At 43.5% G+C, this 21598-nt stretch overlaps 1 protein-coding gene across 3 annotated transcripts in view; it reads right to left on the minus strand.

Annotated features, from left to right (window-relative positions):
• LOC140196167 (neprilysin-like) overlaps positions 1-21598 on the minus strand; it is a 303855-nt gene that overhangs the window by 108523 nt on the left and 173734 nt on the right. For all 3 annotated transcript variants that reach the window (XM_072254924.1, XM_072254921.1, XM_072254923.1), the window contains exon 10: positions 8609-8710. In XM_072254924.1, the coding sequence (XP_072111025.1) occupies positions 8609-8710 (102 nt within the window). The remainder of the gene's footprint in view (positions 1-8608; positions 8711-21598) is intronic.

Here is a 21598-nt window from a genome sequence, read left to right on the forward strand (position 1 = left end):
TGCTGAGGAAGAGGATTTCTTGGAATGTATGCGGGATGGTTTTTTGAACCAACATGTCGAGGAACCAACTAGAGAGCAGGCTATTCTGGACTGGGTTTTGAGCAATGAGGAAGGGTTAATTAGCAATCTTGTCGTGAGAAGCCCCTTGGGTAAGGGTGACCATAATATGGTGGAATTCTTCATTAAGATGGAGAGTGACATAGTTAATTCAGAAACAAAGGTTCTGAACTTAAAGAAGGGTAACTTTGAAGGTATGAGACGTGAATTAGCTAAGATAGACTGGCAAATGACACTTAAAGGGTTGACAGTGGATATGCAATGGCAAGCATTTAAAGATTGCATGGATGAACTACAACAATTGTTCATCCCAGTTTGGCAAAAGAATAAATCAAGGAAGGTAGTGCACCCGTGGATGACAAGGGAAATTAGGGATAGTATCAATTCCAAAGAAGAAGCATACAAATTAGCCAGAAAAAGTGGCTCACCTGAGGACTGGGAGAAATTCAGAGTTCAGCAGAGGAGGACAAAGGACTTAATTAGGAAGGGGAAAAAAGATTATGAGAGAAAACTGGCAGGGAACGTAAAAACTGAGTGTAAAAGCTTTTATAGATATGTGAAAAGAAAAATATTGGTTAAGACAAATGTAGGTCCCCTACAGACAGAAACAGGTGAATTGATTATGGGGAGCAAGGACATGGCAGACCAATTGAATAATAACTTTGGTTCTGTCTTCACTAAGGAGGACATAAATAATCTTCTGGAAATAGTAGGGGACAGAGGGTCCAGTGAGATGGAGGAACTGAGGGAAATACATGTTAGTAGCGAAGTGGTGTTAGGTAAATTGAAGGGATTAAAGGCAGATAAATCCCCAGGGCCAGATGGTCTGCATCCCAGAGTGCTTAAGGAAGTAGCCCAAGAAATAGTGGATGGATTAGTGATAATTTTTCAAAACTCTTCAGATTCTGGACTAGTTCCTGAGGATTGGAGGGTGGCTAATGTAACTTCGCTTTTTAAAAAAGGAGGGAGAGAGAAACCAGGGAATTATAGACCGGTTAGCCTAACATCGGTGGTGGGGAACTGCTAGAGTCAGTTATCAAAGATGTGATAACAGCACATTTGGAAAGCGGTGAAATCATCAGACAAAGTCAGCATGGATTTGTGAAAGGAAAATCATGTCTGACGAATCTCATAGAATTTTTTGAGGATGTAACTAGTAGAGTGGATAGGGGAGAACCAGTGGATGTGGTATATTTGGATTTTCAAAAGGCTTTTGACAAGGTCCCACACAGGAGAGTAGTGTGCAAACTTAAAGCACACGGTATTGGGGGTAAGGTATTGATGTGGATAGAGAATTGGTTGGCAGACAGGAAGCAAAGAGTGGGAATAAACAGGACCTTTTCAGAATGGCAGGCAGTGACTAGTGGGGTACCGCAAGGCTCAGTGCTGGGACCCCAGTTGTTTATAATATATATTAATGACTTAGATAAGGGAATTAAATGAAGCATCACCAAGTTTGCAGATGACACGAAGCTGGGCGGCAGTGTTAGCTGTGAGGAGGATGCTAAGAGGATGCAGGGTGACTTGGATAGGTTAGGTGAGTGGGCAAATTCATGACAGATGCAATTTAATGTGGATAAATGTGAAGTTATCCACTTTGGTGGCAAAAACAGGAAAACAGATTATTATCTGAATGGTGGCCGATTAGGAAAAGGGGAAGTGCAACGATACCTGGGTGTCATTATACACCAGTCATTGAAAGTGGGCATGCAGGTACAGCAGGTGGTGAAAAAGGCGAATGGTATGCTGGCATTTATAGCGAGAGGATTCGAGTACAGGAGTAGGGAGGTGCTACTGCAGTTGTACAAGACCTTGGTGAGACCACACCTGGAGTATTGTGTGCAGTTTTGGTCCCCTAATCTGAGGAAAGACATCCTTGTCATAGAGGGAGTACAAAGAAAGTTCACCAGATTGATTCCTGGGATGGCAGGACTTTCATATGATGAAAGACTGGATGAACTAGGCTTATACTCGTTGGAATTTAGAAGATTGAGGGGGGATCTGATTGAAACGTACAAAATCCTAAAGGGATTGGACAGGCTAGATGCAGGAAGATTGTTCCCGATGTTGGGGAAGTCCAGAATGAGGATAAAGGGGAAGCCTTTTAGGACCGAGATTAGGAAAAACTTCCTTCACACAGAGAGTGGTGAATCTGTGGAATTCTCTGCCACAGGAAACAGTTGAGGCCAGTTCATTGGCTATATTTAAGAGGGAATTAGATATGGCCCTTGTGGCTAAAGGGATCAGAGGGTATGGAGGGAAGGCTGGTACAGGGTTCTGAGTTGGATGATCAGCCATGATCAAACTGAATGGCGGTGCAGGCTTGAAGGGCCGAATGGCCTACTCCTGCACCTATTTTCTATGTTTCTATGTTTCTATTCCCCTCAGCAGAAAGTTTATCCCTCAATAGTTAAAGGGATGGAAACAAAATTCTGTGGCTCCGAGAAAAGATGCTCAGCTGATGTGTTGCCTCACAGGTGCTAGCATCAATAATGTCTCAGAGCAGCTGCAGAATATTCCCAAAGGGGGATTGAGTAGCCAGAGGTCATGGGGTACACTGGCACCAATAATGTAGGTAGAAAGGGGTAAGAGGACCTGCTCAGTGAGCATAGGGAGTTAGGGAAGAGGCTGAAGAGCAGGACCTCTAACGTTTTAATCTCTGGATTACTCGCAGTAACACGTGCCAGTCTGGGCAGGAACAGGATGATAGTATAGATGAATGAGTGGCCGAGGGTCAGGTGCACGGGACAGGATTTCAGATTTATGGATCATTGGGATCTCTTATGGGGAAGGCATGACCTGTACAAAATGAATAGGTTATATCTGAACCTGAGGGGGACCAATATCCTTACAGGCAGGTTGCTAGAGCTGTAGGTGAGGATTTATACTAATTTAGCAGGGGGCCAGGAATCTGAATAATGGGGTTGAAGATGGGGCAGTTTGTATGCAAGTGTGCAGTGAGACTGTGAAGAGGGACAGTTATTTTGTAAATAACAAAATTTACAATGATGTACCAAGTCTGGAGGACCTGAGTTATAAGGAAAGATTGAATAGGTTAGGACTGTAGAACATAGAAGATTGAGAGGAGATTTAATAGAGCTACACAAAATTATGAGGGTACAAACAGGGTAAATGCAAGCAGGCTTTTTGCACTAAGGTTGGGTGAGATGACAACCAGAGGCCATAGGTTAATAGTGGAAGGTGAAATGTTTAAAGGGAACATGAGGAGATGATTCTTCACTCAGAGGCTCATGAGAGCGGTAATGGTGGAGGGAGGAACAGGAATGATGGTAAAACGTCAGTGGCTGGGGTTTCTGCGGGCAGTTGGGAGGGTGCAGGATAGATACATTCCAGAGATGAAGAAGTATTCTAAAGGGAAGATGAGACAGCCGTGACTGATGATGAAATCAGAGAGAGCATAAAAGCAAAAGAGAGAGCATAAATCATGCAAAAGAGTGGGAAATTAGAGGATTGAGAAACTTTCAAATACTAACTAAAGGCATAAGGAGGGAATGGATGAAATGTGAAGGGAAGCTGGTCAATAATATAAAAGTGGATATCAAAGATATTTTCAGATATATAAAGAGCAAAAGAGAAGCAAGTCTGGATATGGAACCGCAGGAATATGATGCTGGAGAGGTAATAGTGGGGGAAAAGGAAATAGTGGATGAACTTAACGAGTACTTTGTATCAGTCTGTACTGCGGAACACACTAGCTGAGATCCTTCTTCAGGATTGAGAAGGAAGGGGAGGAGATGCCTGAATGAAAGGTTGGGGGAAGGGGAAAGATGCTAGCTGGAAGGTGATAGGTGAAGCCAGGTTGGTGTGAATGGTGAAGGGCTGAATAAGGAATCTGATAGTAGAGGAGAGTGGACAATAGGAGGAAGGGAAGGAAAGGGGATCCAGAGGGAAGTAATGGGCAGGTGAGAAGTGGTAAAAATTCTGAGTGGGAAATAGAGGAGGTGGTGTGGAAATTTGTTCACTAGAAGGACAAATCAATATTCATGCCATCAGGATGGAGGGTAACCGGAAAATGTTGCTCCCCACCCTGATGATGCCGTCATCGTGGCACAAGAGGAGGCCATGTGTTAACACGTCGGAACGGGAATGTGAATTGGAATTAAAATTGTAAGATTGTAAGGGATAAAATTGGTCCTCTTGAAGATCAGAGTGGTCGGCTATGTGCGGAACCAAAGGAAATGGGGGAGATCTTAAATAGGTTTTTTGCGTCTGTGTTTACAAAGGTAACTGGCATGAAGTCTATGGAATTAAGGGAAACAAGTAGTGAGATCATGAAAACTGTACAGATCGAAAAGGAGGAGGTCCTTGCTGTCTTGAGGAAAATTAAAGTGGATAAATCCCCGGGACCTGACAGAGTGTTCCCTCGGACCTTGGAGGAGACTAGTGTTGAAATTGCAGGGGCCCTGGCTGAAATATTTAAAATGCCGCTGTCTACAGGTGAGGTGCCGGAGGATTGGAGAGTAGCTCATGTTATTCTGTTGTTTAAAAAAGGATTGAAAAGTAATCCGGGAAATTATAGGCCAGTGAGTTTAACGTCGGTAGTAGGTAAGTTATTGGAGAGAGTACTAAGAGACAGAATCTACAAGCATTTGGATAGACTGAGACTTATTTGGGAGAGTCAACATGGCTTTGTGCGTGGTAGGTCATGTTTGACCAATCTCTTGGAGTTTTTCGAGGAGGTTACCAGGAAAGTGGATGAAGGGAAGGCAGTGGATATTGTCTATATGGACTTCAGTAAGGCCTTTGACAAGGTCCTGCATGGGAGGTTAGTTAGGAAAATTCATTCGCTAGGTATACATGGAGAGGTGGTAAATTGGATTAGGTATTGGCTCGATGGAAGAAGCCAGAGAGTGGTGGTAGAGAATTGCTTCTCTGAGTGGAGGCCTGTGACTAGTGGTGTGCCACAGGGATCAGTGCTGGGTCCATTGTTATTTGTCATTTCTATCAATGACCTGGATGATAATGTGGTAAATTGGATCAGCAAGTTTGCTGATGATACAAAGATTGGAGGTGTAGTAGACAGTGAGGAAGGTTTTCAGAGCCTGCAGAGGGACTTGGACCAGCTGGAAAAATGGGCTAAAAAATGGCAGATGGAGTTTAATACTGACAAGTGTGAGGTATTGCACGTTGGAAGGACAAACCAACGTAGAATATACAGGGTTAATGGTAAGGCACTGAGGAGTGCAGTGGAACAGAGGGATCTGGGAATACAGATACAAAATTCCCTAAAAGTGTCGTCACAGGTAGATAGGGTCGTAAAGAGAGCTTTTGGTACATTGGCCTTTATTAATCGAAGTATTGAGTATAAGAGCTGGAATGTTATGATGAGGTTGTATAAGGCATTGGTGAGGCCGAATCTGGAGTATTGTGTTCAGTTTTGGTCACCAAATTACAGGAAGGATATAAATAAGGTTGAAAGAGTGAAGAGAAGGTTTACAAGGATGTTGCCGGGACTTGAGAAACTCAGTTACAGAGAAAGGTTGAATAGTTTAGGACTTTATTCCCTGGAGCGTAGAAGAATGAGGGGAGATTTGATAGAGGTATATAAAATTATGATGGGTATAGATAGAATGAATGCAAGCAGGCTTTTTCCACTGAGGCAAGGGGAGAAAAAAACCAGAGGACATGGGTTTAGGGTGAGGGGGGGAAAAGTTTAAAGGGAACATTAGGGGGGGCTTCTTCACACAGAGAGTGGTGGGAGTATGGAATGAGCTGCCAGACGAGGTGGTAAATGTGGGTTCTTTTTTAACATTTAAGAATAAATTGGACAGATACATGGATGGGAGGTGTATGGAGGGATATGGTCCGTGTGCAGGTCAGTGGGACTAGGCAAAAAATGGTTCGGCACAGCCAAGAAAAGCCAAAAGGCCTGTTTCTGGGCTGTAGTTTCTATGGTTTCTATGGTTTAAAATCTTTGTCCCTCGGAATGTTCCGCTTGTTGCAGATGGTGCGGAGGTGCTCGACAAAGTGGTCCCCCAATTTTCAACGAGTCTTACCAAAGTAGAGGAAGCCACATCAGGAGCACCGGACACGATAGACAACCCCAGCAGATCTGCAGGTTCAGTGATGTCTCACGTGGAAGGGCTATTTGGGGCCCTGGATGGAAGTGAGGGGGAAGGTGTCTGAGAAGGTGCAGCATCCTCCCACAATGTACAAAAACTACAGAGAACAGTCAGGTCAGCAGAAAAGATCATTGGTTGCAGGGTACCATCAGTGTAGGACATGAATGTGTCCAGGACAAAGAAACAGTCAGAAAAAATGTTTTTTGGACACTACCCACTCTGTAAACTACCTTTTCCAAAAACTCTCTTCTGGAAAGTGCTATAGGGCTATAAAACCAAAAAAAAAAATCATGCCATCTTAACATTTTCTTCTCCCAGGCTGTTAATCTGATTAACTATTCTAGCTACACCCCTCCACACCCTCTATCTATTACCCCAATCACTGTACTGCACAGTACACACTTTAAACCGCTTCTTATAATGCCATTTACATTGCAAATGCATGTTGGTATTTATTTCTGCATAATTTATGCCATATCCATCTTTTAATCTCTAGCTTTATGTATGTATAACTCTTCTTGCTTTTTAATTGTTCAATGCTGTTTTCTTTGTTGTATGTCGTGCCCTGACGAACACACCACAACAAATTTGTAATACATGTAAATGTATATTGGCAATAAATTTGACCCTAGATAAAGCTGACGCTTGATTCTTGACCCTTGTAATTGTATCTGCCTCATTCACTCCACAGTAAACACTTTAACCTATTTTTATAATGCTATATTTATGTCTTTATGCACACTTTATGTATATCATACTTCTAATTTTATTTTTTATCATTCTTTATTCTTCATAATTTTTGAATGTTGTTGTTTCTTGACACATGTTGTGCCAACACAACGCAGCAAATTTCTAATACATGTAAATGTATAAGGCAATCAAAGTTGATGCTTGATTTCTTGATGGATTTATAGAAGGTGAACCTTTTACTCTATCTCAGTATGTGACAATAATAAACCAGTACCAATTCCAAGGAGGGCAAGAATTGTATGGCAAGACTATCATCTGCAAGTCCCCCTCCAATTCACACATTCTTCCAAACTGGAAATAAATCAGCAAACTTTAATCTATGCAGATTCTTCAATTTTGGAACTCCCTATCCAACAACACTCTGGGAGCACCGTCACCAAAAGAACTGCAGTACATTACCACTGTCATCCGAGGTCAATTCTGATGGACATTACATATTACACTCTATCAAGTAGACCTATACATCTGCTCTTTAATGCAAATATCTAATCAGCTAATCATGTGGCCACAACTCAATGCATAAAAGCACACAGACATGGTCAAGAGATTCAGTTGTTGTTCAGACCAAACATCAGAATGGGGAAGCAATGTGATCCATGTGATTTTGACTGTGGAATGTTTGGTAGTGCCAGATGGGGTGGACCGAGTGTCTCAGAAACTGCTGATTTCCTGGAATTTTCATGCACAACAGTCTCTACAGTTCACAGAGATTGGTGCAAAAAACAGAAAATAATCATCCAGTGAGTGACAGTTCTGTAGGCAAATATGCCTTGTTAATGAGAGAGGTCACGGGAGAATGGCCAGACTGGTTCAAGCTGATAGGAAGACACCAATACCTCAAGTAACCACCCATTACAATAGCAGTGCGCAGAAGAGCCTCCCTGAACCCATAACACATCGCATTTTGAAGCGTTTGGGCTACAGCAGCAGAAGACCATTAACATACACTCAGTGGCCACATTATTCGTTACAGGAGCTACCTGACAAAGAGACCATACCTTGGGTTGAATTGTTCTCCAATTTTGGCAATTTATTTGCAAGCATTTCATCACCATACAAAGAGATATCATCAGTGCACTGTTAATTTGTGGTGTGCCTTTATACGTATATATATCAATCAGCTGGTCGGTCATCATTACAGAAACTCGGTTGTGATGCAGGGAGGGGATCTTGTTGCAAACAAGCGGCCCGCCACAGAATTCCTAGAAGCATGGTTTTCTGTGAACAATTCAGTATCCAAGCACAAAGACTTCCATCTTGTTTATAAACCAGTGCAGGCAGAGTTCCAGACCACAATGCACAGAGTTCACCATGCAACCAGTCAGTCCCGAGACCACCTCCCTGCATCACAACCGAGTTTCTGTAACGATGACCAATCAGCTGATTGATATGTATATATAGGTCAAGCATTCGGAGGCTACACCACAACTTAATAATGCACTGATGATGTCTCCTCATACGGTGATGAAACATTTGCAAATGGATTGCCTAGATCGGAGAACAACTTAACCCAACCTGAGCTACATATTTTCCAAGTTACTTCCGGAGTATAAATGCTGGTAAATGCTGTGCATACTAACAATGTCCAGATTCCAAAAATGTATATTTGGGGAAAAGTAAATCTCCTATTGCTGATCCTGGGCTGTAGTGTGGGAATAGTTTTCATTTTCAACATGGCTACAGTTTTAGCACACATTTTCATTCAAGAAATGCTTTACCTTATTAGGGACGTTTATTGGATATTTATTTATCACTTCGGAAAGACTCATCTTGTTGTAGAGTTTGGTGGGATCGGTTCTATCTTCAGACTTGGTTGTAGCCTATGAAATAAAAATATACACATAAATAAATACGTTACAACTTAGTCATAATTCAAACACAGAGGCAAAAATGAAAGCTCAGAAGTTCAAAGTAAACATATGCGACCGTATGCAATCTTGCAGGCAATCACAGAAATACAACAGAATCAATGAAAAACGATACAATAAGACTGACAAACAACTAATGTGCAAAAGGAGACTACTGAGGAAAGTCAAAAAAAAATCAAATAGATAAGAAATAAATCAACAAACAAACAAATAAATAAATAATGCTGAGAATCAAAATCAGGTTTAATATCATTGACATATGTCATGAAATTTGTTGACTTTCAACGCCAGTACAATGCAATACATAATAATATAGAAAAATACAGTGATTTACAGTAACCAGAGAAAATCTGCAGCTGCTGGAAATCTGAGCAACACAAAAAACAGTGAATTACAGTAAGTATATACAGTCCCTATAAAAAGTATTCATCCCCTTGGAAGTTTTCATGTTTTATTGATTTACAACAATGAATCGCAGTAGATTTAAATTGGCTTTTTTGTCACTGATCGCCAGGAAAGCTCTTTTGTCTCAAAGTGAAAACGGATTTCTGCAAAGTGATCTAAATTAATTACAAATATAAAACACAAAATAATTGATTGTGTAAGTATTCAATCCCTTCAAGTCACTATTTGGTAGATGCACCTTTAGCAGCAATTACAGCCTTGAGTCTGTGTGAATAGGTCTCCATCAACTTTGCACATCCAGACACTGAAAATTTTCCCCATTCTTCTTTACAAACCTGCTGAAGCTCTATCAGATTGCATGAGGATTGTGAGCGAACAGCCCTTTTCAAGTCCAGACAAAAATTCTCAATTGGATTGAGGTCTGGACTCTGACTTGGCCACTCCAGGATATTAACTTTGTTGTTTTTAAGACATTCCTGTGTAGTTTTGTCTTTAGTCTTGGGCTATTGTCTTGCCGGAAAACAAATCTTCTCCCAAGCCACAGTTCTCTTGCAGACTGCATCAAGTTTTCCTCCAGGATCTCCCTGTATTCTAATATCCTTAGGGGAGGAATCCTGCCGTCTTTATCTGGTCTGGGCTATATGTGACTCCAACAATGTGATTGGCTCTAAACTGCCCTCTGGAATGACCTAGCTAGCCATTCAGTTGCATCCAACTGCTAAAAGGAAAATAATAAGGAATGAACCTGGATGGCCTACCCCGCATCAACCTAGGCACTGGAAACGATAACAGCAAAACCAGCCCTGTCGACCCTGCAAAGTCCTCCTTACTAACATCTGGGGACTTGTGCCAAAGTTGGGAAACCTGTCTCACAGGCTAGTCAAACAACAGCCTGACATAGTTGTACTGGCAGAATCATAGCTTACAGTTAACATTCTAGACTCCACCATCACCATTCCTGGGTATGTACTGTCTCCCTGGCAGCACAGACCTGGCTGAGGTGATGACACAGTGGAATACAGTAGAGAGGCAGTTGCCCTGACAACTCTCAATATTGACTCTGGACCCCAGGTTAAACACGGGCAAGGAAACCTCCTGCTTCTCCCTCAGCTGATGAATCAGTACTTCTCCATGTTGAGCAGCACTTGAGGAGGGATTGAGGGTTGGAAAGGGCACAAAATGTACTCTGGGTGGGGGGCTTCATTTTCCATCACCAAGGGTGTCTTGGTAGTACCACCACAGACCAAGCTGGTCGGGTCCTACTAGACTGGGACTACAGCAGGTGGTGAGGAAGCCAACAAGAGGGAAAATCACACCTGACAGTAGAAACGTCTGTCCATAGCAGCATTGGTAGACATGACCAATGCACAGAACTTGTGGAGACCAAATCCCGTCTCTACTTTGAAGAAACCCTCTACTGTGTTGTGTGGCAATACCATTGTACTAAATGGAATAGACTTTGATCAGGTCTAGCAGCCCAAGACTAGGCATCTATGAGATGTTGTGAGCCATTAGCAGCAGCAGAGTTGTAAACTCAACTACAATCTGTAACCTCATGGCTCGGCACATTCCCCCACTTCAACATTACCACCAGGCCAGGGGACCAGCCCTGGTTCAATAAGGAGTGCAAGAGGGCATACCTCAATATGAGGCATCACCCTGGTGAAGCCACAATACAGGACTAATTGCATGCCAAACACCATAAGCAGCAATTACTAGACAGAGGTAAGTGGTCACACAACCAATGGATCGGATCTAAGCTCTGTGGTCCTGTCACATCCAGCTGTAAATGGCAGTGGACAATCAAGCAACTCAATGGAGGAGGAGACTCCACAAACGTCCCCATCCTCATTGATAGAGGAGCCCAGCATGCCTGTGCAAAAGATAAGGCTGAGGCACTTGCGATAATCTTCAGTCAGAAGTGCCAAGTAGATGATCCAGCTCAGCCTTCTCCAGAAGTCCCCATCATCCTAGATGTCAGTATGCAGCCAATCCGATTTGTGATATCAAGAAACAGCTCAAAGCTCAGGATACCATGAAGGCTATGGGCCCAGACAAAACCCCGGCAACAGTCCTGAAGATAGGCTCCAGAACTTGTGCCACTAACAAAGCTATTCCAGTATAGCTACAACACTGGCATCTACCAGGCAATGTGGAAAATTGCCCAGGTATATCCTGTACACAAGAAACAGGACAAGTCCAACTCAGCCAATTACTGCCCAATCAGCCTGAAGATATGCAATTATCGGCAAAGTAATGGAAGGGATCGTCAACAGTCCTATCATGCAGCACGTACTTGGCAATAACCTATTTATGGATGCCCAGTTTGGGCTCTGTCAAAGCCACTCAGCTCCTGACCTCATCACTTCCTTGGTCCAAATATGGACCAAAAAGCTAAATACCAGAGGTGAGGCAAGAGTGATAGCCCCCAACATCAAGGCAGCATTTGACTGAGTATGGCATCAAGGTGCCCTAGCTAAAATGGAGTCAATGGAAATCAGGGGAAAACCCTCAGCTGTTTGGAATCATACCTGACAGAAAGAAAAATGGTTGTGGTGGTTGGAGGTCAATCATCTCATCCTCAGGACATCACTGCAGGAGTTCCTTAGGGAAGTGTCCTAGGACCAACCATCTTCAGCTGCTTCATCAATGACCTTCCTTCTGTCATAAGGTCAGAAGTAGGGATGTTCGCAGATGACTGCACAATGTTCTGCACCATTCGTGACTCATCAGATAGTGGAGCAGTTCACACCCAAATGCAGCAGGACTTGGACAATATCCAGGCTTGGGCTGTCAAGTGGCAAGAAACACTCGAGCACGCAAGTGCCAGGTCTCCAACAAGAGAGGCTCTAACCATCGTCCGTTGATGTTCAGTGGCATCACCATCACTGAATCCGCTATTATCAACATCCTGGGGGTTACCATTAACAGGAAACTGAACTGGTCTAGCCATATAAACATTGTGGCTACCAGAGCAGATCAAAGGCTAGGAATCCTGTGACATGTAACTCTCCTCCCAACTCCGCAAAGCCTGTCCACCATCTACAAGGCTCAGGTCAGGAGTGTTATGGAATTACACTTGCCATTGACCTAGATGAGCACAGCTCCATCAACACATAAGAAGCTTGACACCATCCAGTACAAGGTAGCACATTTGATTGATAACCCTTCCAAATGCATCCAATCCTTCCAAAATCAACAAACAGTTGCAGCAGTGTGTACTATCTACAAGATGAACTGCAACAGCAGACCAAAGTTCCTAAGGCAGCTACTTCCATCTAGAAGGACGAGAACAGTAGATGCCTGGAAACATCACCACTTGGAAATTCTCCTCCAAGTCACTCACCATTCTGACTTTGAAACATATCACTGTTCCTTCATTGTCACCGGGTCAATGTCATGGAATTCCCTCCCTAATAGCACTGTGGGTGTACCTACACCCCTCATCACGACCTTCTGAAGGGCATCTAGGGATGGGCAATAAATGCTGGCTTAGCTGGCAATGCCCACATTCCATAAATGAATAAACTTAAAAGAAATTCATTTTACCTTCTACCTTCACAAGCCTCCCAGGGCTTGCTATAGTGAAGCATCTCCACAGCATGATGCAGCCACCATCATGCTTCACGGTGGGGATGGTGTGTTTCTGATGAAATGCATTGTTTGGCTTACACCAAACATAGCATTTAGTCTGATGGCCAAAAGGCTCAATTTTGGTTTCATTAGACCATAGAGCCTTCTTCCAGCTGACTTCAGAGTCTTCCACATGCCTTCTGGCAAACACTAACTGAGATTTCATGTGAGTCTTTATAAACAGTGGATTTTTCTTTGCCAGTCTCCCATAAAGCTATGACTGCTGAAGCACTTGGGCAACAGTTGTATACACAGTCTCTCCCATCTCAGTCACTGAAGCTTGTAGCTCCTCCAGAGCTGTCATTGGTCTCTTGGTGGCCTCCCTCACTAGACCCCTCCTTGCATGGTCACTCAGTTTTTGAGGATGGCCTGCTCCAGGCAGATTTACAACTGTGCCATATTCTTTCCATTTCTTAATGATTTACTTAACTGTACTTAAGGGATCTCATTGAATAGGAAATTTTCTTGCATCCATCTTCTGACTAGTGCTTTTCAATAACCATTTTGTGGAGTTGCTTGGAGTGTTCTTTTGTCTTCATGGTGTAGTTTTTGCCAGGATACTGACTCACCAGCAGTGAGACCTTCCAGATACGGGTGTATTTTACTATAATCAATTGAAACATGGTAATCTCCATTTAACTAATTATGTGTCTTGTAAAACCAACTGGCTGCTCCAGTAATGACTTGGTGTCATATTAAATGGATGGTGAATACTTATGCAATCAATTATTTTGTGATTTATATTTGTAATTAATTAAATCACCTTGTAGAGATCTGTTTTCACTTTGACACAAAAGAGTCTTTTTTTCTGTTAATCAGAGTCAAAACAGTTACATTAAATCCACTGTGATTCAATATTGTAAAACAAAAAACCATGAAAATTTCCAATTGGATGAATAGATTTTATAGGCACTGTATATATTAAATAGTTAAACTAAGTAAGACATGCAAGAAGAGAAATAAAAAAAGTAGTGAGGTAGTGTTCATGGGTTCAGTGTCCATTCAGAAATCGGATGGCAGAGGGGAAGAAGCTGTTCCTGAAATGTTAAAATTTTGCTTCATGGCTCTGTACCTTCCTCCTGATGCTAGCAATGAGAACAAGACATGACCTGGGTGATGGACGTCCTTAATGATGGCCACCACCTTTTTAAGGCAATACTGCTTGAAGATGTCCTGAATGCTATGGAGGCTAAGTTTGCAAATCTCTGCAGCTCACTTCAATCCTGTGCAGTAGACCCCCTCCCCCTATACCAGATGTGATGCAGCCAGTTAGAATGCCTTCCACGGTACGTCCGGAGAAATGTTTAAATGTTTTTGGAGACATACCAAATCTTCTCAAACTCCTAATGAAATATAGCTGCTGCTGTGCCTTCTTTGTAGCTGCATCAATATGTTGGACCCAGGTTAGATCCCATGAATTTGAATTTACTCACTCTTTTCACTTCTGATCCCTCTATGAGGACTGGTGTGTGTTTCCTCGTCTTACCCTTCCTGAAGTCCACAAACACAATAAGATTAAAGATTATCTGTCACATATATATTGAAGCATCAAAACATACAGTGAACGTGCATTGTTTGTGTCAACGATCAACACTGTCTGAATATGAGCTGGGGGCAAGCCCACAAGAGTTGCTATGCTTCTGCCAGTAACATAGCATGCTTTAACTTACTAACCCTAACCTGTACATCTTTGGAATGTGCAAGGAAATTGGAGCACCACGGGGAAATCCATCCAATTACAGGGAGAATGTGCAACCTCCTTACAAAGCTTGGCGGGTATTGAATTCTGACCAGTGGTACAGTACTGTAAAGTATGAGATTATCTGCTACACATTCTTCAACAAATGAATGACCAATAAGTCGAGTGCATTGTATTGTTTCCAAGTGCATCCTCACAGGCAGCTCTCTACATCAGAAAACGCCTGAGTTCAAGCTGCACTCTTGACATCAATTGACGGTCCCAATGGGCAAGTGAGATGTTGATGCTCTATTTGGAAGTTTGTCAGCACGTCAGGTCAGGTTTCACTGGGGGAATTGGAGATGCAATCTGTTATGTGAAGAAAAGCAGGGACCTGCATCTTCTACCACCAGGGTAAAATTCCAGGAGTTTCAAAACCCACACTTAATGATCCAGCAGCAGTTTCTTCCCCTCCATCATCAGATTGCCAAGTGGTTCATGAGAATATGAACATTACCTTGTTATTCTTTCCTTCACACTATTTATTTTTTGCTATTTTAAAATTTGCAGTGTACTGCTCCATAAAACAACAAATTCCATATAATGTAAGTCAGTAATAAACCTGATTATAATTCCGCACTTTCCTTCGCCTCCTGCTAAGTTCTACCTTACAACCATTATAATTAGAAAGAAAATACTCAGAGGCATTTCTGAGACTCTTAGGCACATGGATGAAAAAAAAATGTAGCTGGAAAGAGCTAGATTGATCTTGGAATAGGCTAAAAGGTTGGCACAACATCATGGGTGGAATAGCCTATACTGAGATGTACTGTTCTGTGTTCTATATTCTGTGCATGTTGAGAGGACATAGGTTTAAGGTGAGAGGGAAAGGATTTATTTATTTATTAAGATACAGTGCAGAATAAGCCCTTCTGGCCCTTTGAGCTGAACCGCCCGGCAATCCCCAATTTAACCCAAGCCTAACCATTGGGGCAATTTACAATGACTAAGTAACCTACTGACTTTGGACTGTGGGAGAAAACTGAAGGACTCAGAGGAAACTCACGTGGTCATGGGGACAATGAACAAACGCCTGACAGACAGCAGCAGGAACTGTAACCAAGTTGCCTGTACTGTAAAGGGTCCTTTAACATCTGCCAGACGATGCTGAGGATGATCTACAAGTCTGTGATGACCAGTGCGATCATGTTTGCTGTTGTGTGCTGGGGCAGCAGGCTGAGGGTAGCAGACACCAACAGAATCAACAATCTCATTTGTAAGGCCAGTGATGTTGTGGGGATGGAACTGGACTCTCTGACGGTGGTGTCTGAAAAGAGGATGCTGTCCAAGTTGCATGCCATCTTGGACAATGTCTCCCATCCATTACATAATGTACTGGTTGGGCACAGCAGTACATTCAGCCAGAGACTCTTTCTACCGAGATGTTCTCATTCAGAAAATGGTTGAGTTGGTTGAAAAAAGTCCTTCTCAAGAACCTTGCCCAGGAAGGGAAGAGTTGATAAAGGCCTGTAGCTAGCTCGTACACCAGTATTGAGGTTTGGATTGTTAAGTAGGGGTTTGACGGCCACAACTTTGAAGGCATCTGGAAATCTCCAGTTTCAGGGAATGTGTTAATAATTTTTTGAACAGAATTGAAAACTATGAAAGAGCTGTTAAAAAGGGTGGTGGGGCAGGGTTGAGTCAGCAAGTGGACAGTTTACTTTTTGTTACAATCTTATACAGTTCTGAATGAGAAATACTTATGAATTTTGATATGATTGCATATTTTTACAAGGTTGGCTGTAGAAGTTAGCAGTAGCTGTGTCAGTAGCTGTGGCTATACTCTCCCTAATAGAAGTAATTTTGTTAATAAAATGAATTGTGAAATCCTCACATTTGTACCAGATACATGACTAAGGACACTGCAATTTGGTCATAAGACCATCAGATCATAAGAAGATAATTCCATAAGATACAGAGGCTGAATTAGCCCATTCAGCCTGTTGAAACCAATCCCCCATTTCTCATGCCTAATTTATCTTCACTCTCAACTCCATTCCCCTGCTTTCTCCCCATAACCTTTGATGCCCTCACTAATCAAGAATCTGTCAACTGCTGCTTTAAATATACCCAATACTTTGGCATCCACAGACATCTGTAACGATGAATTCCACAGATTCACCACCCTCTGGCTAAAGAAACTCTTCCCCTTCTCTGTTCTAACGGAATATCCTTGTATTCTGAGGCTGTGCCCTGTGGTCCTGGACTCCCTCATTATAAGAAACATCCTTTCAACATCAAATCAATCTGGGCCTTTCAACGTTCGATAGGGTTCAATGAGATCCCCCTTTATTCTCCTAAATTCCCATGAGTACAGTCCCAGAGCCACTATCTGTTCCTCATACATTAACCCTTTCTTTCTCAAGATCATTCTTGTGAACCTCCTCTGGATGCTGTCTGATTGCAGCACAGCCTTTCTTAGATAAGAGGCCCAAAACTGCTCACAATACTCTGGGCAGTCTGACTAATGCTTTATAAAGGCTCAGCATCAGAATCGTGGCTACCTGAGGTCAGGACTGAACCCAGTTCATTGACGCTGTGACACAGCAGCGCCACCCACTGCACTACTGTCAAGGACAGCTCTTCCTGACTGAACGAGAGTCTACGGTAAAGGTCAGTTCACCTGCAAGTAGTTCTACGGAGATTACACAAGCTGGCCTCACATCATGGCAGTAGAGGAGGCAATCAAACAACATGTTGGAATGGGACTGGGGAGTTGAACTGAGATGGGTAGCCACCAGGAAATCTCCCCTTCAGCAATGGACAGACTGAAGGTGTTTGACCGAGTGCTACCCGAATCTGCGTTGTGTCTCACGGATGTAGAGAAAGGCATTGCAGAAGCACTGGATACAGTAGATGACCCCATTACACTCCCAAGTGTCACCTCACCTGCATGGACTGTTGAGGCCCTGAATGGTGGTAGAGTGGACGTGTAGGGGCAAGTGTAGCACTTGTCCACTTTTCTAACTCTCTAAGTATTTTCAGTATTATTAACCTATTAACAGTTCAGCATAGATTGGATGGGCTGAAGGGCCAGTGTTGCACTGTAGTACTCTATGCTTTATGACCCTGGTCTTCTATGACTGAGATTCTTTAAGGTTGTTATAGCCGGGATTGTAATGGGGATAAGCTCCCACATCTTCCCAGTGGCGTGTGCCTTAAATAGCCATTGACAACTAAGTCCAGTTCCTGGCCTTCACACATGGCTTAGCTACTAAGCCTGGTGGAACCATTTCTACTGACAGGAGAAGGGCAAAGGCAGGTTACTGGTGCCTTAAAACCAGCTGCTTTGGGCAAATGGGGCTCGTCTACGAGAAGGAAATCTCTGGTCTCAAATCTCCACTGCCTTGCAGGTATACCCACTCATGGGGAAGGCTTCGTGAGTAAACCCCGAGGAAAAGTCCTGAGCTGGAGTCACTAGAACACTCCTACACTGAGTTCAATGCTGACTGGCAACTCCTGCAATGCCACTGGTGCCAAACTGTCCTGGCTTGCGTATCCAGACAACTAGGATGCAACATCTGTGGTCAACCCCAACCAATAGAGTGGTACAAATTCTATGACCAAGTGCTCTATTTCCCTAATCCTATGAAGCCTCCATTGTACACCTTCCATATGACTCAAAAACATTTACATTGTACATAATGTAACACCCTAATAAAGGTTTCACTGCTAACAGTGTTTGGATAACTGTTAGAGATAAGGGGTGCTTCAGAAAGTGGGCCATCCAATCAAAAGAGAAGGCTGGCAGAGCAGATTTTTTGTGCCTGACATTGGTGGGAGTCTTTCTCTTTGTTTGGGGGAGATGAAAAGAGAAGATGCTGGAGTAAACCGGTTGTAGGATTCGATCCAGTGGGTACCGTGATCCAATGGATCCAATGAGCAGGAGTCTACTGACTTTCAGAAGATTTGAGCTCCAACCTGTACACATTTGACTCTTTAATTATAATGTGCCCTTTATTTTCTTTTCTCTATGAACTCTTTAGTTAAGTTAAAATGCATAAATATACTTCTTTTAATTATACTACATTTAATTGTACGTAGTATATGATCTGTGATTTCCTGCGATGAGCTGTAACAGGGCAGCAAATCACAGAGCATTCACACAAACCGGGGCTTGGGTGGGTGAGACATTCCAATCTCACAGATTTGGTGGGACTGGAGTGTGTATACCCTAGATGTACGAGGCCGCAGACCGGTGGTTTCTCAGCGCTGAGTTGGGAGACTGTCAGCGAGGGCTAACGTGACGTTTCCTGAGATGTCCGGGAGGAAAGGGGGTTTCAGTAAAACTGGGAACTCCAACTGAAGCCATAAAAAACATTGGTTAGACTGCATATCGGGCGCTGTGTAGAGTTCCAGGTGTCACATTAAAGGAGGTTTGTGATTGCAGTAGAGAGAGCCCTGAAGTGGTTTACCAGGATATTACCTGGAACTGAGGGTTCTAGCTAGAAGCAGGGTTTGGATAGGCTGGGTTTAGTCTGACTGCAATGTGGGAGGATAAGGAATGTCTCTATAGAAGTTTGTGGATTTCTGAGGGGTATAGAAAGGGTAGATTGACAAAATCTATTTCCAAAGGCAGGGTAGTCTCAGGATAGGGCTAATATTTCATAGAATAATGCATTTAGTCACACAATATCTGTGACCATGACTTGCTAGACCTTGAGGGCACAGTAAAAGGGAAGAAATGTAAGGGACCATAAGATATAGCAGCAGAATTAGCCTTTTGGCCCATCATCTACTCCGCCATTCAATCATGGCTGATATTCCTATTAAACCCATTTTCCTGCCTTCTCCCTCTTACTAGTCAAGAACCTACCATTCTCAGTTAGTCTGAGGGGTAAATTTTTCACACACAGGGTGGTAAATATCTGTAATGAGCTGCCTGAGAATGAGGCAGGTATAGTTGCAATGTTTAAAAGGTGTTTGGTTGGGTACTTAGGAAGGAAAGGTATCGAGACACAGATCTAAATCTAGAAAATGGGCCTTGTGTAGGTTGGCATCATGGGAGTCATGGACAAAGTGTATTGAAAGGATCTATTTCTGTGCTGATTACTTTATAACATAGTGACAAAGATATGGCACCTAAATATATGAAATGCAATTAATGGCAGGCAACTGCTCTGCAATTGACTGCAAGAAACTGCAGAAGAGCTGTGGACACACATCAGCATAAGAAGCAACCCCTGTGGACTCTGTCTACACTTCTTGCTGCCTCAGTAAAGCAGCCAACATAGTCAAAGGCCCCATCCTTGTATATTCTCTCGATTCCCCTGTCCCACTGGGCTGAAGAATCAAAGGCCTGAAAGCACATACTGCCAGGCTCAAGGACAACTTCTATCCCACTGTTACCAGACTCTTGAATGGACCTTTTGCACAATAAGATGGAGTTTGGTAATTGTGATAAATAATCAACCAATACTTAGACCAAAAACTTTAATGCTTTCTCAGATGTTAAAATGGGGCAGACAGATTTCTTCCATGGTGAAGATATATTTAATGCCGTACATGAAGGAGCCGATGAAAGAGCATTAACTTCCTGACATCAGCGTTACGATGGAACCCTCAGCAGCATGGGGTACTATTGACAAATTATGATTTGTTGAATCAAACAAACTTTGTCAACAAACCTGTTTGAAGTGCTCACTTGGTATGCAGACCTGAATCATAGGATCCCAAAGCTGGGAATCTGGTTACTTATGACTTGTAAAGCTCGGAACAGAGACCAGAGAAATTCAGACCGTAGACTACAGAAGTTCAGAATGTGGACTGGAGACATTTGGAACATAGACTGGAGTTATTCTTAATCACAAAATACTCTGCAGATGCTAGGGTCAAAGCAACACTCACAACACGCTGGAGGAACTCAGCAGGTCGGGCAGCATCCGTGGAAACGATCAGTCAACGTTCCGGGCCGGAACCCTTCGTCAGAACTGCAGGGGGAAAGGGCAGAGGCCCTATAAGGAAGGTGGGGGGAGGGTGGGAAGGAGATGGCTGGTAGGTTCCAGGTGAAAAACCAGTAAGGGGAAAGATAAAGGGGTGGGGGGGGGGGGAAAGCAGGGAGGTGATAGGCAGGGAAGGTGAAGAAAGAATAGGGGAAAACACAATGGGTAGCAGAAAGAGGCAGAACCATGAGGGAGGTGATAGGCAGCTGGGGGAGGGGGCAGAGTGAAATAGGGATAGGGGAAGGGAGGGGGAGGGAATTACCGTAAGTTGGAGAATCCTATGTTCATACCAAGGGGCTGGAGACTAACTAGACGGTATATGAGGTGTTGCTCCTCCAACCCGAGTTTAGCCTCATCATGGCAGTAGAGGAGGCCATGTATGGACATATCCGAATGGGAATGGGAAGCAGAGTTGAAGTGGGTGGCAACCGGGAGAGCCTATCTGTTGTGGCGGACGGAGTGGAACTGCTCGACGAAGCGGTCCCCCAATCTGCGTCGGGTTTCACCAATGTAGAGGAGGCCGCACCGGGAACACCGGATGCAATAGATGACCCCAACAGACTCACAAGTGAAGTGTTGTCTCAGCTGGAAGGACTGTTTGGGGCCCTGAATGGTGGAAAGAGAGGAGGTGTACGGACAGGTGTAGCACTTGCACTTACAGGGATAAGTGCCAGGTGGGAGATCCGTGGAGAGGGACGTGTGGACCAGGAGTCGTGGAGGGACCGATCCCTGCGGAAAGCGGAGAGGGGTGGAGAGGGAAAGATGTGCTTAGTGGTGGGGTCCTGTTTAAGGTGGTGGAAGTTGCGGAGGATAATGTGCTGGATCCAGAGGCTGGTGGGGTGGTAGGTGAGGACAAGGGGAACTCTGTCCCTGTTGTAGTGACGGGAGAATGGGGTGAGGGTCGAAGTGTGGGAAATGGAGGAGATGCGGGTGAGGGCATCATTGATGACGGCAGAAGGGAAATCACGATCCTTAAAGAAAAAGGACATTTGAGATGTCCTGGAACGGAAAGCCTCATCCTGGGAGCAGATGCGGTGGAGACGGAGGAACTGGGAATAGGGAATGGCATTTTTGCATGTGGTGGGGTGGGAAGAGGTATAGTCGAGGTAGTTTTGAGAGTCA

The sequence above is a fragment of the Mobula birostris genome, chromosome 4 (assembly GCF_030028105.1).
Source record: "Mobula birostris isolate sMobBir1 chromosome 4, sMobBir1.hap1, whole genome shotgun sequence".
In the NCBI taxonomy this organism is placed as follows: Eukaryota; Metazoa; Chordata; class Chondrichthyes; order Myliobatiformes; family Myliobatidae; genus Mobula; species Mobula birostris.